The sequence below is a fragment of the Hyposmocoma kahamanoa genome, unplaced genomic scaffold, assembly GCF_003589595.1.
Source record: "Hyposmocoma kahamanoa isolate Upper Pololo Valley unplaced genomic scaffold, ASM358959v1 93, whole genome shotgun sequence".
NCBI classification, from domain to species: Eukaryota; Metazoa; Arthropoda; class Insecta; order Lepidoptera; family Cosmopterigidae; genus Hyposmocoma; species Hyposmocoma kahamanoa.
In genome coordinates, this window is record NW_020654810.1 from 5,982,158 (window position 1) to 5,998,359 (window position 16,202).

General features: G+C 35.6%; 1 protein-coding gene across 1 annotated transcript in view; it reads right to left on the bottom strand.

Moving 5' to 3' along the window:
- Positions 1 to 7,629: 7,629 nt before the first annotated feature.
- The window catches only part of LOC113237631, a 33,810-nt gene continuing 25,237 nt past the window's right edge, over positions 7,630 to 16,202 (bottom strand). Inside the window, exons 17-21 of the mRNA XM_026474237.1 lie at positions 14,259 to 14,419; positions 11,788 to 11,869; positions 9,715 to 9,798; positions 8,225 to 8,360; positions 7,630 to 7,718 (exon numbers count right to left, since the gene is read on the bottom strand). Of these exons, the coding sequence (XP_026330022.1) occupies positions 7,630 to 7,718; positions 8,225 to 8,360; positions 9,715 to 9,798; positions 11,788 to 11,869; positions 14,259 to 14,419 (552 nt within the window). The remainder of the gene's footprint in view (positions 7,719 to 8,224; positions 8,361 to 9,714; positions 9,799 to 11,787; positions 11,870 to 14,258; positions 14,420 to 16,202) is intronic.

Sequence of the window (16,202 nt, forward strand, 5' to 3'; positions counted from 1 at the left end):
ATTCTGTAGCTTAATAGGGAGAGCGATTAGCCACGGTCTGGCAAGCAGGTGCTTATTCGAATCTTGCCGGATTTTAGGAATTTGCTCTTTGTATAAGTGTAATGGAGTATTTTAACAAAAACTATGAATATCGTGGTAATAAAAACATGATATTCAATAAAATATATATTAAAGTTCCTTTTATCATCCACGGCCTTTACTTGAATTTTGGATAAAGAAATAATTCAACAAATTAATTTATTATAACCACAAACATTTAATATTTTTTTGTTTGATTTAGAACAAAAATACGATCTATTATTTATAATTACAATTATATAAATTAAAAAAATACTATTCGTTATTTATTTAGGATTAAAAATCATATATTACGAGTTTGCACTTTAGTTTGACTGTCTGTATGCGTTTGATTAACGTTAGCAGGAATCTCGTCGTAGTTGTAAGCGGGGTTGTCGATTGCATTAAGGTTCACTGTTTCAAATGGATAGTCGTCAATTACTTCCATACTTAGGTCGTCTGGCTGAAAAAATGGATGAATGGAATGTACTGTATACAAAAAAAATTACATATATAATATATTGTATACATTTCGAATAAAGCCCAACGGTGGTTTCAGAGCAGTGGGATTTATCTGCGGACGCGCGGAGCACCGGAGAGGAGTAGCACGTGTGGCGTTTAGAACATCGTTTTACAGTGACACGGATTGTTCCGTACGGAACACGGTCCGCGTGAACTCTGCGCAAGCCACCCGTGCGTTCATTCTAGGCGACTGTCTTCCGTGAATATCTGCACTGAATTAAATACTCGATTCAGAGCTCTATAGATTCTACGCATGTGGGCGGCCCGCAGGCGGACAGTCCGTACTGACCGCACGCACAGCTGTGAAACCAGCCTTAGGGAGTCATCACACTTATTATGGCTTGAGCCGCAAAAGAGCGGAAGCGAAATGAGCAACGTTTTTTATCATTCTTCTTGCATGGACAAATTTTTTTCTCTGATCAGTGTAACGGAACGGCTTTCAGCAATTCCTTGTCGATAAATGTGGTGATTCCATTAGGTCACAGTTGGCATCTTCCTGGACAAGGGAGCGGCTTCCTTTTTTCGATAAATAAATTTGTTACCTTAATTTGGAGTGATACAGTTACAAAATTTCTATTTCTTTTCTCCTACATGTTTATTATATTATTTGCCTTTATTAAATGCAACATTACCTACGTAGAAAAAAAGTTCTAAATTAAATTATTATACAATTATAACGCAGAAGTAAAATTTACTAGCAGTCAAGCTCTTTGTGGAATAGTTCGTCCAGGGAAGTAATGCCACCTTTTAATTTCAATTTCAATGGATCCATTAAATGTGTCCATTCCCTCCGCCTATTTGAATCCCCTGTTACAAACCCTTGGGGGACTTATCCATAGTTAAAAAACATAAATTAAGAAGATCTCACATCGTTACTGTTTGCCGAAGAAACTGGCTTTCCATCACCATCTGCGTTAGTCGACGGCTTCTGAAAAAGATATTTCAGGTGAAAATTATTTTAACCTAGCAAGTGAAGTAGCCTCTACCTACTCCGGGAGATGGCTGTGATTATAATAATGTGACAGACACCAACACTAACTATCCTTACATCATGAGCACATGAGAAACGAAATTAATTCAGGGACATTACCCAGAACATCCACAGGAGAACGTATAGACAAAAGTTCATTTCACAAGTTGATTCTTCTGGGCATCGAACCCGCGACTTTTCATCTAGTGCCCATAATAGTAACCGGTACGCCACCAGGGTCACACATTTTTTTACTGTGAAAAATAAGAACAAATCGCATGAAGAGAAACCTGGCTAAGTTGTCAAATGCTCGATGGTTCTAGCAGCTGTGTGCGCGGGCGTGTTAACTTGGTGAAAAAGAATGCAATGGACGTCGCTTCTTGGGCGTTCGCTATTCAACGCCCCGAAGGCTTGAGGCACACAAACTTGACAATAGCATTCACTAGCAACTGTTCTGCGACGTTCTAGCTGTTTTATATTAACGCTCCGACCGCTAACAACTTTTGCGGGCAACCTGTTCTCTTCAAACACATGGATTGCTGCTTGGTGAAAAGATCGTAGCTGTAGATCCAAGATTCATGAGCTGTAAGCATATCTATGTACTAGCGTACTAGATGCGGCGTTCCATACACACGCTGTTTCACTGATGTGCGGTGAAGACACAACACTTCAATATCATAGATTAATAAGCGACAGAGTGTTCTGACTACACAATAACAAAGTAGGGACAATATGTGTAAAATAGTTACTATGGCTGCATGATAATAATAACGCACACACCCAACATAGCACTAGGGAAACCCTGCGTCGCGGGTGCCATAGACACACACATAAACTATCACAAATCACAACCAAACTCACAAGAGAAACAAATGCAAGTCATACAAATATGTCCCCGGCTCGGGAATCGATCCTGGAACCACTGCGTGCCAGTCCGGCATGGTAGCCGTTCGGCCCCGGAGGTAGTTAATGGTCTAAAGACCTTTGCCTTACCGCAAAGATAAAATACATAACATAACGTCAATAATTTCAACAGTTCGACTGTATTTTTTTACTTTTATTTTTCTTTTTTGTGATACTAGCAAAATAAAATGTAGTTTGCAATTAATAGCTACTTTGCCAGAGGATTTACGTTCATCCTCCAACTATGGATAAATATCATTGGTAAATATTTAATATTATCTGACCACCTAGTTCATTCCCAATTGGTATAGAGAGTCACTTCTGTCCACCGTCCTACGGTAGTGACACTCTTTCACAAAATGCAACATTAAACAAAACACCATCACAAAAATTTCAAAATTCTATTGATAGTGTTTTGTTTGAAACATGTAGTTGCTGTGAATGTTCTTGTCTATAGAATAGAGTCGTTGGTTGTAAGAATGCAGGGTACGTTTTGCGAAGTTCCTCCTTCGAACTTTTCTAGCATAAATTTGCACCAATCAGCACGACGGAATTTTTGCTCTTTGGTGAGTGAAGGAGTAATATACATCGCAAAGCAACCTTCTTAACTTTAAGGTTTTCATGCAGGATGATGGAAACTGTGATCTAATCTTCAGTTCAGCCTGAATCTCCCGATGTGTATTTTAGCCACCCTGACGACGTTTTCATGAGTTACTACAGTTGGTTGTCGGCCGGATCTGGGATCATCGTTGGTTCTCTCGACCGCGTTTAAGTTCTCGAAACCAATAAGCAACTATAGCCAACGCAGGAGCAGACTCCCCAAAAGCAGCTTGTAAATTGTCGTGAGATTCCTTGAAGGTTAGCCCTCGTTTATAATCATAGACAATGAGCACGAAAAGCTTCCCGCGAGACGTCTATTGTTGCAAACAAAAGAGGAGAGACAGATCATTTTTTTAAATATTTAAAAAAGAACTACACATAAGTAGTCAATATTTTCACCACGGAGATTTGTATTAAAATTAGCCATCAATTCAAAATAATTTCAGGAATAATTGTAACTTTTTCATTGAAACGAAAACCGGCCTCATTTGCTTTTGGTTTTTTGCGATTTCCATGGGATCCCCTCAGCAGATTCTGACTTCTTTGTAACAATGGCATTGTTACGGACTCCTTTGTACATTTTATACTTTTTTTCTGGTTGTCACTGTGACGGTGTTTGTGAAGTGAAAAGTCGAGTTTTATTTACGGAAAATATTTTTTTATTTCTGATATCCGAAACGAACCCGGAAAAGCATCATAAGCATCAGGGACCACCTCGAGAACATACCTTTTCAAACAAAAAAAAGTATTTTTAAAATCGGTCCACAACTGACAGACAAATCGGTAGTACACTGACATGCCTATAAAATTTGATGATTTTTCTTGATTTCCATGGATCCTCTCATCAGATTCTGACTTGTTGATAATAAGACCACCATGACAGTGCAGCCTTTCAACCGAAAAAATAATTTTCAAAATCGGTCCACAATTAAGAAGAAATCGGAAAACATACATAAAACCTTAGAATAATAACGCATAGAAACCTAGTCCGCACACGCTAAGTGAGGCAAATTGAAGCGCACCCAATGGGCCTACACGAGCGGGCGGGCCTTCAGTGCTCAAGGTCAACTTGCACCGCGAACAGCTCCAGAATTTTAGCTAAAAATGACGAAATGTGCGGTAAATGAGCGTAATAATACGTCAGACAAACATAAAATAGATACTAACATCACATTCCACAAGGAAGTAACGCGTTTCAACTTGTATTTTTATATAAATATTCACTAAAATCGAAAATTAACCTACTACTAAAACTAGCCTACATGAATTTGATTTTTGCCTCACTTGTGACAGTTCGTTTGATATGAAACTATCATTCTATGCGTTATTATTCTAAGCATAAAACGTATATACAGCCGAACGTATAACCTCCTGCTTTTTTAAATTGGTTAAAAACGAGATTATTTACTCTGTGGCCAACTATTTTTGGGACAACCCTTCTATGTATGTATGAAAATGCAGTTATAAGCTATACTCGTGGACGTATATTAGTTCTACTTGCTCTCATTATACTATGGTTTTACGATAAACGCAATAACGCAATAAGTATAGATTAGCCTAAAACCCCCTCCTTGGCGGATATCTAGGCCCAGGCAATGCGGGATGTAGATGGATTAATGATAGCGATAAAGATTGCAATTTGTCTTCATTATTTCAAGATTTATATGGCGCAGTGGTTAGCAATGCTGCCACTGACATTGTCCCGGATACGATTCATGGTAGGACCAATTTGCAAAACGATTTTTTTAAATTGGTTATGGTCTGTCAAGAGCCCCGAGGTTAATTTTATTGCTCTGGTAATCATAGTAGAGATTTCCCTTGTTTGAGACCAAGCAATTCTGCCCTCCTCATCACAACTAACGTAATCGACATTTTTAGCGAAATTGAGTTGTTATAATTATTAATACAAAGATCGAACATTTAGAAAAAAGCCCTTCGATAAGAAAAGTCCTTTTATTTCGATAAGAAATCTATGAAAGTATTTGGTTACCCAGTTAGATGGTTTGACAGCTACCAGCCCTAGCTATTAACTTGTAATTAAATATTCAATATTTTTTTTGTGAAATTACTCCACTAGTTTTGTTACAATTATTAACACTTAGAAAAAATCCTTCGCTCGTATTCGAACACAAAATTGGGTTGTTAGCATATTTAGTTTCAGCTTTATTTGTTAAGCAAAATCAGGGTAATAATCATTTTTTAAAGAAAAAAAACTTCAGGTTGTTATGACAAGAACAGAATTGGTGTGATTCTCTTGCATTTCACTGGCACATATTACAAAAAAAACACTTACAATACCCTGTTGCCGATTTTCTTTTAAACTCTCCAATCGCGCTTTTTGTTTTCTTTTGAAGAAACCTAGCTGAAAGGATAAACAAAACGGTTCAGCACAAGAAGGATTGTGGTAAGAGAGTTTTCTCAAACATGCTCGAAATGTATGCATTACTTTCTAAAAAAGAACTCACAAAGTTTGTCGTTTATGGGGCGTGCAACTCTACACGTGAGAGTATATAAATATAATACGTATGAGATTCCATTACTGTCCGCTGCTCTAAATTTTTAAATATATCTACTAACAAAGATCTGATGTAAACAGACTACAGAAAAACATTCATATGGCCAACTAGTTACTAACATCAATGTCCATAATGGCGAGAATCAAATAAAATATTGTATTATGATATTACCTATTTTGAGATTAATTATGGTGCATGAATATATCTGCACTGTATATTTTAAAAAATTGCGGTAAAATAAACAAAAGTGCAGACGGCAGTGAGCAAAAGTTTAGAAAGGGAATGAAAAATAAATAATATTTCAAAATAAAGATTCAGTATGTAAGTAATAGGTTTTAATGATTTTTTTTTAAATATTTATGTCCTGTTCTAAAATTAAATTTTGATTTTAATTAAGTTTAAGTTTCAAAATAGAATTTAAAACAGGACGTAAACATGTTTTTGGTATTTTTTTTATTATTTCTTTGCAAAAATGAGTTCTACTGAGAAGAACGAAAATACAAAAGTGCAACTGTAGTGTACTCCGGCAAATTTAAAAAATAAATAAAATTTGTCTTAGTGAACTTGTTCGACTTTTTCTATCATACTTCTTAATTCTTTAGTCATTTATTATTTCCTTGCATTATTTAAAAAAAGCATAATATCTATCTACAAATATATATCTCGGCGGGAACGGGGATTGCCTGACTCATATAATACAAGACCAAGTGCAACGAGGCAACTCATATTCGTCTAGTAATCCCTTACTTCCCGGCCTCTGCAATAATATACTAATACTGGAGCATTTATTACCTTATACAGAACGTAGCCCAAGATAACAAGTATGACAATTGCAACTACAGCAGCAATAATTCCTATTAAGGTTTGGTTATGACCCACGCCGAGTTTCTTCTTGTAGATTATTGTTGTTTTATGACTGAAAAGAATACGAAATAATAAATAGCGCCAACAAAACTATTGTCTATGGAAAGCTAAAAAGTCACACGCCACTTTGAGCGATAGTTTAGTGCCACAAAAAGGGGGAATTTAAATAAAAAAGAATTAGATATAAAGTAGATTAAATTAACATCATTTAACATCGACTTAGTACAGTATTAGTCAACCTTAATTGAAAAATAAATCGATATTAAACAATAAGTATTGTTAGCAATACACTTCAATAATCGGAGAAAGTGCCACTTTGTCGCGATGCGCTTTGCTTTATTTGTTCGTAATTTGTTTGGGTTAGGTACCTGTATGGCGCTTTAGACTCTTTATCTTTTCACAGACAATGTATTACGCCTAATACCACTCGAAACTTATTGCCCTTTATGTCTATTTCTCTTTCACCGAAACTTTGCCGCTGAAATAGGCCACCTGTTGCACTTTTTTTCAGTTATATTTATTCGTCGTGAATGTGTTTATGTTTTTGTAATATGGAATATCTACATTTGTGGCAAATCTACTTTACAATAAACTTCTCTAAGCAACTTTTCTCATCATATAGTTTTTAAAAATCAAGATTTTTTTCCTCTAATTGTGACCTTGATCGAATTTTGACTATGTATCATTGACTTAAGTCAATGCTATGTATACTAATTTTCCTATTGTTCATAATAAAAAGGTAACAAGGCGGTATATCGATTGAACACATCGTTAGGTCGGATTGTATTATAACAATTTGTTCGTCATTCAGATTTTACAAATGATTGCATTAATATGTGCAGATATCGTAACCGACAAAGTCTTGGAGCAGTTAAAGTTTAGTAGCACAAGAGCTCCTTGCGAAAGAGTGCGTCCTGGGATGTACTGCCACCTTACCTATTTCTGCCTCCAAGCAGTAATGTCGCGCATTACTGCGTTCCGATTTTGAAGGGTGAGGGTGCTGGTGAAATGACAGGCACATGGGACTTGGCAACTTATGCCTCAGTTTAAACTATTTTGGACAGGGGTGTCACTAACCACCAGGCGCATGATCTGTTTATCTCGTCATGTGCTATTATAAAACAGCACAAGACAAGTAAAGAACTTTTCTAGACATTAATAATATTTACGAAAGCAAATATTTGTTTCAGTCTCTGTTTACCTTTGGGTGATGTTTTGTATACTCGAATCCAAAATTAGATCTAGATTTGAATCGAATTCTAATTTGTCGTTAATCAAATTCTTTTCTGAAATTCGAAAATTAACCTCGTATTATATGATGTACACCATAATGTAAGCAGAACGTAAGAGTAAAAGCAAAATTTACAAAATCGTATCCAAAAAAGAACGCGTAATGAATAGACGGAATATAAAAGTGGGCATCTACCTTGCCCTACGAATTAGCATGGACTGCCAGCACTTTAAAGACCCTCTCGAAGTCACCCAATGTCATTTAATCCAGCTTTAAAATTTATGCTGTTGTAATATTAACGAAGTAACTCGTATAAGATTTACATAAAAAAGTACTAAAAGATTATAAATAACAAATAATACGCACACACTCACAGATACGCACCTCGTATCGCGGGTGCCATGGACACACACGTAGACTACCACAAATTACACCCAAACTAATGAGAGAAATAAATGTAGGCTATGCAAACATTTCACCCGGCCCGGGAATCGAACCTCTGCATGGCAGTCCAGCATGGTAACCGTTCCGGCGTGGAGGCAGTTAAGTAGTATAACTTACGAATATCCATTTTCAAAATGTCTGTAGCTACGATAATTTTGACATCCGAACGTGGCATCAAATTAACGATGCAGGTGAATTTTATTTTACTTCCGCTACTATCTTCACTGCACTGTGTTCCCTGAGTGATCGATACCTGAAACATTAATAAATAGTACATGCTCTAACATCTGCGCTAGACGACACTAATCACGTCACTAACATCGAAAATAGCACAATAGACGTCCTGGGCAAATATTAGTTAGAAAGCATGCTCGAGTTTCTAAGAAGGATAATATGCTCCAAGAGTGTATATTGGCTCATTCACATGAAGCCAATTTTTTTTTAATAATAACCCACACACTCAACATAGCCCCGAAATAAATGTAGGCTATGCAAATATTTCTCACTGCCCGGGAATCGAACCTGGGACCTCATCTGGGACCGTTCGGCCACGGGGGCAGTTAATTGACGACCCATTCCGCAAAGCCAAGCCATTAAACCAGTCTGAGTACACAACAGCCCGTGTTACATTAAGTTTCTTGTTATATTCTTTACTAAACGTCAACTAGTGGAGCGGCTCAAGATGCACGTTCACACAAATAGTGACTATTACATTTTATATGACTGTTACATAATGAAAAGCATTAAAACACGAGTGTGGGTTTATGAAACGAGACGACAGGCGAGTTTCATAAAAACATCTCACGAGTGTTTTAATGCCTAATTATGTACAGTTATATACACTGCTTTATCTATACACATGTTATAAGCTCTCTGTGATGTGTTCAGGAACCGCATGATACGTCTGGCGAAATGGCGGGAAAATAAAACTTTTCTCACGCATTACACACAACCGTAGTTTTTATTTTTAATTCATAGACAAACTAGAATCCGCGCCAACTATCATATCGTTCGATATCAAGTAACGTGTGAAATTGTCAAAATTGTTTGCTATTGACATTTCATTTCGAATAAAACTTCATCTCCACTGATATTAGAATTGAGGTCCAATCAAATTATTTTGTTTTTCAGAGATGTTCAAAATTTTAATGTAATAATAAAATCGAATTCGATGTTAGAGAAGCAATAATAACATTTACACAGATAAGAAATTTATTCTAACAAAACAGTTTATCTTTATGCTGGTCGTAATTTGCGGTTGTTGAACATATCATAGAGGGTTTATAATATGTGTAGATAAAACATTACATGAGTCAATTCAATGCACGTGTGGTGGGTGAATGTATTGGCCCGTAAAATTAGAAATCATTCTAATTTAGGGGATTGTCTTTATCATTGGTCTAGAGACACTCCATAATGGATCATCTCTATTTACACGACGCCAATAATGGCTTGCCTTAATAGAAAAGTGTAAACGGTCCTTATATTTAAGTATTCTCGGCATTCTGTAAATACCGATTCTTTCAAAATGAGTTTGTAAGAAATTAAATATAAAAATAAAATGATACGATTTACGAGCTGATAAATGGGTCCAACCCCAAACTTACTGATGTATTATTGAAGAAATTTAATTTTTCTATAGAAACCACAGCTCTAATACCATCCCATATAATAGATCCGTTATTAATAATCTGTAATAAAATATAAATTTTATTATTTAACATATTATATTATCTTATAAAGGATGATAAAAAAATCACTGTACATTTTTTTCGCGTGCATAAGATTCACTAATTTAGCACATTAGTGAAAAAATCCCCATTTTTTGCTGTTTCAGAATGTTTACAATTTCCCAATAATTTCTAACGCGTGATTTCCAGGTTCACTGATGCGACGGGAGCGGCACATCGGTAGTAGATTTGAGAGTTGCAAACCGGGAACTCGTCGGTTGTTGTCCCCAATGTGTCTTAGTGAAGTACGTGCTTCATGGCGTAACAATGTATTCTCATCGCCAGAATTACGAATGATATGTGTTTTATCGAATGAAATGGAGTGTCCCCCGTCTACGAAATCAGGGCTTAGTGGATCCAAAGATTTCTCAACTAAGCACAAATTTAGCTGTAAACCAACGCCTTCTCGTCAACGGCCAGTTTACGTTATCAATTCACGCACGCAAAGGTGACCAGCTGCGAAAGCTCGTAGAAGTAGAGGATGAAATGCGATATGCGACAAATTTCAACGAGTGAGTACGATCGATGGATAGGCGGCGGCGGACCAGTACCTTGAACTTCCAGATCATCCTACCGTACTCCGTGTCATTTTTTATGATGTTAATGAAGTTAAGCGCCGTTTGCATGTCAACAAAGCTCAAAATCGTGACGAACGAAACATGTGCATTTGACGCTTTGAAAAATGACTCTGCAGTGTCTCGAAAAAACGGTACAATTACAAATTAATAAAGGGCCAGCAACAACCACAGCAATTCTGTCCTACCGGGAATCGAATCCGGGATCTCCTCACCAACGCCCACAGAGCTAACCGTTCGGCCACCGAGGTCAATAGACTCGCACGCTAACTCCGCCCACTGTTGCTATCGCAATGGCGTCTATTAATCGTCGGATATCAATATTATTCACAATTTCTCGAAAAACTTTTTGACGTCGTATTTTATTTTTTTGGCAAGTATTTGAAAAAAAAAACGAACAAGTATTTTTTATTTTATTATGTATGAACTGCTTTAAAATAGACAGTAGTTTATTCATCAACCTGTATGTATGAAATTGTATGTATTAACCTGTATTAACAACCATAATTGATATAATAATTTTGATCTAAGTATTATTATTATATTGTCGAATGCTAAATCTCAAAATCATAATTACGAAGAATAGAAAATGAGGAATTGCTGGACGAGTATAATCTTACCTACAGATGAAATAAGGTGACATCTATTACTATACGAGTCCAACTATTGCCAATTTACGTCCTATACCTACAAAAATCTGCTAGGTTTTTGAAGGTGATTCTCTCATTACCACAAATAACTGACATTAACTCAAGATCTTTAACCAAATACAACACAAACAAAAACACAGCTTTCCTTGGTAAATGTTTGTTTCCACAGAAATCTAAATTAATTGGCAAATTTAGATTTCTATGGTTTGTACCAACTACACCGAATATATGAAACAGCAAAGTTTTTGTGTGTGGCTAGAATCGCCCTTTAAAATTTCTCAGATCGTGTACAGTTACTTTTTGAAGAAATTATACCCGACTGCGGGAAGGTTACGTTTTTCAAGTGTATGTATGTCCATTTCTTTTTTACGCTTTGATTTTGACATATTTATATTTGGGAGTGTCATAGGCTATAAAAATAGTCAGGGAGGAACATTTTCTTGCAGTCGGGTTTGTGTTTTTTTAAATAACTTTTAGACTTGTTGAAAAAAACGTGTAAAATAATTTTACGGTATACAATCGTTTCAAAAATATGATTCATTTCAATGTCAGTTTTTTTTAATTTTTTCGTCATATGTCCAAAGACACATTTGACATTACTCTCAGCTCTAGCGCGCCCATTCAGTTCTTCTATTTTTGAAATCACGGCAATCAGTAAAGTCTTTCTCGTCTTCTGTTTTTGAAAATAATGCCAAAATTTCTGAACAAAAAGAAAATAAACTTACAGTATATTCATGGGTATCCTGAATATCCTTTACGTTTGTGCTGCTCAAAGTCGCATCAGTTATTGTCATATTGTTGTCAACGCTGTTGAACAAATTAGAAAAGAACATTACTACGCAGCCGCCAAATTGGACTATACTTGACGTAATACATTTACATTAAAAGAAACTTTCTCCTACACGCATTTATAATAAGATTCCTGTTGATATTCAAAATTTGCTATTTATATTTCTGTAATCTTCATGATATATATCACGGAGAGTGTGCAGTGGCATTTTCGCCTTTCTCATTCTATTACCTTTCTATATGTTGTGGATATTCCAAAAGTTCCCTACTTGCAAACTTATTCCCTGAACGTTATAATTTGGGCCTTTTCAAAGCGAGAGTGAATAGGCATCTTAGGTGTGCATGAGATAAAGGTCAAATACGCACTTATATTTTATTAAAAATAAAATAATATAAATGGCAAATTTTGAACCCGTTGAATTCTTTCAGGTTAAATTTGTATTCAATTTTTTTTTTGTGAAATTACTCCACTAGTTTGTTATAATTATTAATACAAAGATCGAACAATTAGAAAAAATTCCTTCGATCCGGCCGAATTCGAACCGACGTCTTCTTGCAAACCATACCAGACGCTATGCCAACTAAGCCACGGAACGAACCAGCGGACTTTACGAATTTTTCTGTGTGCTTATTATTTGATCTTTGTATTTGATTTTCAACTACTTTTTCTCTTTTACTCTTTCAATTGTTTCTATCTAGAATGCGTGAAGCAAAGTTCCTAGATTCAAGCGTTACTTTGCAGAAATCCATGTTAATGCAAATGTAAGTAAATTAATTTACTATTCCGCGAACCCAGCGAAGGTTTAAATCATGCAAAATGGATATGCTTGTATTGGATATTTTTTCATAAAAATAGTAGTAAAACTTCCATTTTTTTAAACCACATTATTAGTTAATATCTAACGTCACATTAATTTACAACGTTAATAATGTTATGATTATTGACTACCATTTTTACTTTTTAGTAATCATAGTTTTATGCTATCGTATGAGTTCGACTTTCTGTAGAAATTATTTTATCTACTTGTTAGTTTGTTATTCTAATTGGTAATAAAAATATTTGTTTCTTTTTGCTATGAAACTTAGCAAATAAACTAAGAATGAAACTAAATATAGTTTCATACAGATATCATGATCTCTTTATTTTCATTTATAAATGTAAAAACAGTATGAACACCAGTTCAATATCTAGTTGCTGGAGCTTATTCTGCTGTAGTGGCTTGTGTATTTAGTGTTCTTTAGAATAATGCATGTAATAGCTGGGGCTTGTTCAGCTATAGTGGCTTGTTTCCGGTGAAAGAGTAGATATTTATGTACATATATTTTGTAACTGGACTAAACTTATTTCTGGCTCACATAGTCTAGAAGCCGTTGTACCTAAAATTGAAAATGGAAATAAGTACTATAGTGTTGAATTTTTTCAGTGAAGTTAATCAAGAATCAAGTTAATGAAGACTGAAGAATCAACAATCCCTAAGGAAGCCTCGGATATAGGCGAAACACGTGTCGGGTATATTTTTGGTGGTGGTATTTGCCGCTGTAGTGGTGCTTGTGTTATATTAATATTATACGGAGAGAGGATGAGAAAATTGCATGAAAAAAAATCAATATAAGAGTAGCTATTGTGCTTGATTTAACATTCACTGTGTTCGTGGAATAGTAAATTAATTTACTTGTATTTTAATTAACATGGATTTCCGCAAAGTAACGCCTGAATCTTTTAATTTATTGAAGGTTCTTTCGTTGATAATTTTTGATTTAATAGATAAGCCTATTCATATTTAATTTAAATTCCTTCATAATTTTCTACCAGAAATTTGATTCCCTATTATCTAAGGAAATCGATCTGCACTGATAACAACAGTAACGCAGTTATAACATCTCAAAAATATATAATTTTCAATTTTTATAAATGTTCTGAATGAATATCAACAACGAGAGAAGAGAGACTAGTAATATATCATAATTTTTATCCGTGGTTTTATGGATTGTGTACCTAAATACACAAAAATCATCATCATACATTTATAAAATTTGAAGAAAATATATTCTGATTTAAAGATTTCTATTGCAGAAATTTATGTTTTTACATCTTCTGGGGTAATTCCAACCGCGAAATGGCCGATAAAGCTTATCATTTGGTCATCTCAACCATTCAGTTTACCAGAAATTTTTAGACAGACAGACATAACAGTTTTTCCTTAGATAATGCGATATATTATTAGACGCGGCAACGACGTTCGGAAATTGTCACCATTTCCATTTTTTCCCGATGCGTAATATTTACGGTCTAATGCTGTAAATAGTCATAAATATAAGATTTGGGGGTATTTTTTATTCAGATCATTTTGGTTCATGTCTTATTTGAATGTTGTATTTTTTACTTCGTATGAATAGAAATACTTACGTGTATAAATGAACATGATCTCCATTAAGAGCAAGGTTGAATTCATAATCTTCCTGGGTCCCATTAGAAGAATGACAGTCTTCAAATGTATGAGTTTCTACATAGATGTTTTCCTTGGAACGGAATGATCTCGTTGTGTTCAATGTTATTTGCATTGTAACCTTTGAAGTTTAAAACCATTTTAAATAATGTATTGCGGATAATTTATTGCCTGAAGTGTGGTGACAAACTTAGAAAACTAAGTTAGAAAAGTTCGTTTTCCAAATGCATCCTACAGGGAATTGAACCTGGAACTTTTTCAGTATCGCTATCATTACTAGCCGCTGCCCAACCAATGTCGTCTGACAAAAAAAAATCGCATTTTAATATAACTTTGGTCCTATTTTTGATATAAACTAGTGTAGTAACAAATAGTATATTTCGGCCGGAAGCGTAGCCGAATAACCAAATATTCGGCCAGTTTATTCGCCGTGACATTCAAATTTATTTAATTTAAACGTGATGTAAACGTAAAGTAATTCTGATGCAAACTGTCAACACTAATATTTTGTCGTACTTAACTTGTCAGCACCTTGTAAAAAAAGAGTCTGATTTGCCAGAATACTTTAGTTAGAGTATAGACAAAATAAAATGTTGAAATGTCTGTTGCCCAGGTCCAGTTAGTTGTTGTTTTCGTCTTGTTAGTTGTAAGCAAGAAGAAGCCCATGAAGTCACGGTTCACCCGTTCAACGGTTCGGGCTCTTGAGAAGTCATCAATTAGTCATTCGTGGCCATAGGACCTGTAAAACAGTTGCTTCAACTGTATCAAGCACAAGTCCAGTCATATATGGAGTACTGCTGCCACCGCTGCCACCTATGGGATGGTTTTGCTAAATACCAACTGACCACACTGGATTCACAAGAAAAACGTATCAAGAGGCTATAGGTGACTCGGATTAACTTAAACACAGTCGTAAAGTTGCCTGCTTATCAGTATTTTACAGGATATATCACGAGAGCGTGCGATCGAATTGATTTGATTCCGCCTTCCCTATTCCATCATAATGAGACTAGGCGTAGGCTTGAGGTCCACGCCTATCTTGTGGATATTCCAAAGATTCACACGAAACGTTTTGCTAGCACATTTATATGGCGAACGGCAAAGGAATGGAATTCCCTGCCAGCAGCCTTGTTCCCCGATCGCTATAGGTAACTTGGCCTTTTCAAGGCGAGATTGAATGGCCACTATTTAAGTATTACATCGTTGACCTCATCGTCACTTTTCATCACGTGAGATGGAGGTGAAATGCGCACTTATTTACTTACAAAAAAACTCCATTCAAATATCGCAACGAGGTTTGTACGTGTGTACGCCTGCGGGTACGGGCGCACACGTTCGAATAATCTCGCAGTGCACTTGCGTTGCATGGCGCGAGTCGTTCCCACACGCCATTAATTATAGAAAAGAAGCCGATGCCAGTGGTTTCTCAAAAACGACATCAAATAGTAGACATGTTTATTGTTGTGTGTGTGGTAGTTTGCACAAGAGTGCCTCAAATATGGAATTGTTCACCATTTCCTTTCTTATTCATAATCATAGTCCTACTTATACGCGATGATTAGTTCATTTAATAGAGGTTATTTCAATATAGTCCGAGAATTCTGTGATGCTTACAACATGTAGGTGCAACTAAAATAATAATGTAACAAACAACTAACGCTCCGAGCGAAGTCTAAGCTTTATTGGCCGAACAGTCGGGGGTTGCACTACTTGCTCTTATTATAATATAATAAATCGAAATGTCAGTTTGCTTAAAAAATATAAACAAATATAATATGCGATTTAGATGCGCAAACGCAACTTCATTTCCAATGATTGCTATGATCGCAAAAACCTGGTCGCGAAGCAAGCAAATTGACAAGCCTATCTTCATAGAGGTTAGAAGGTAATTCGAAAATCTTACA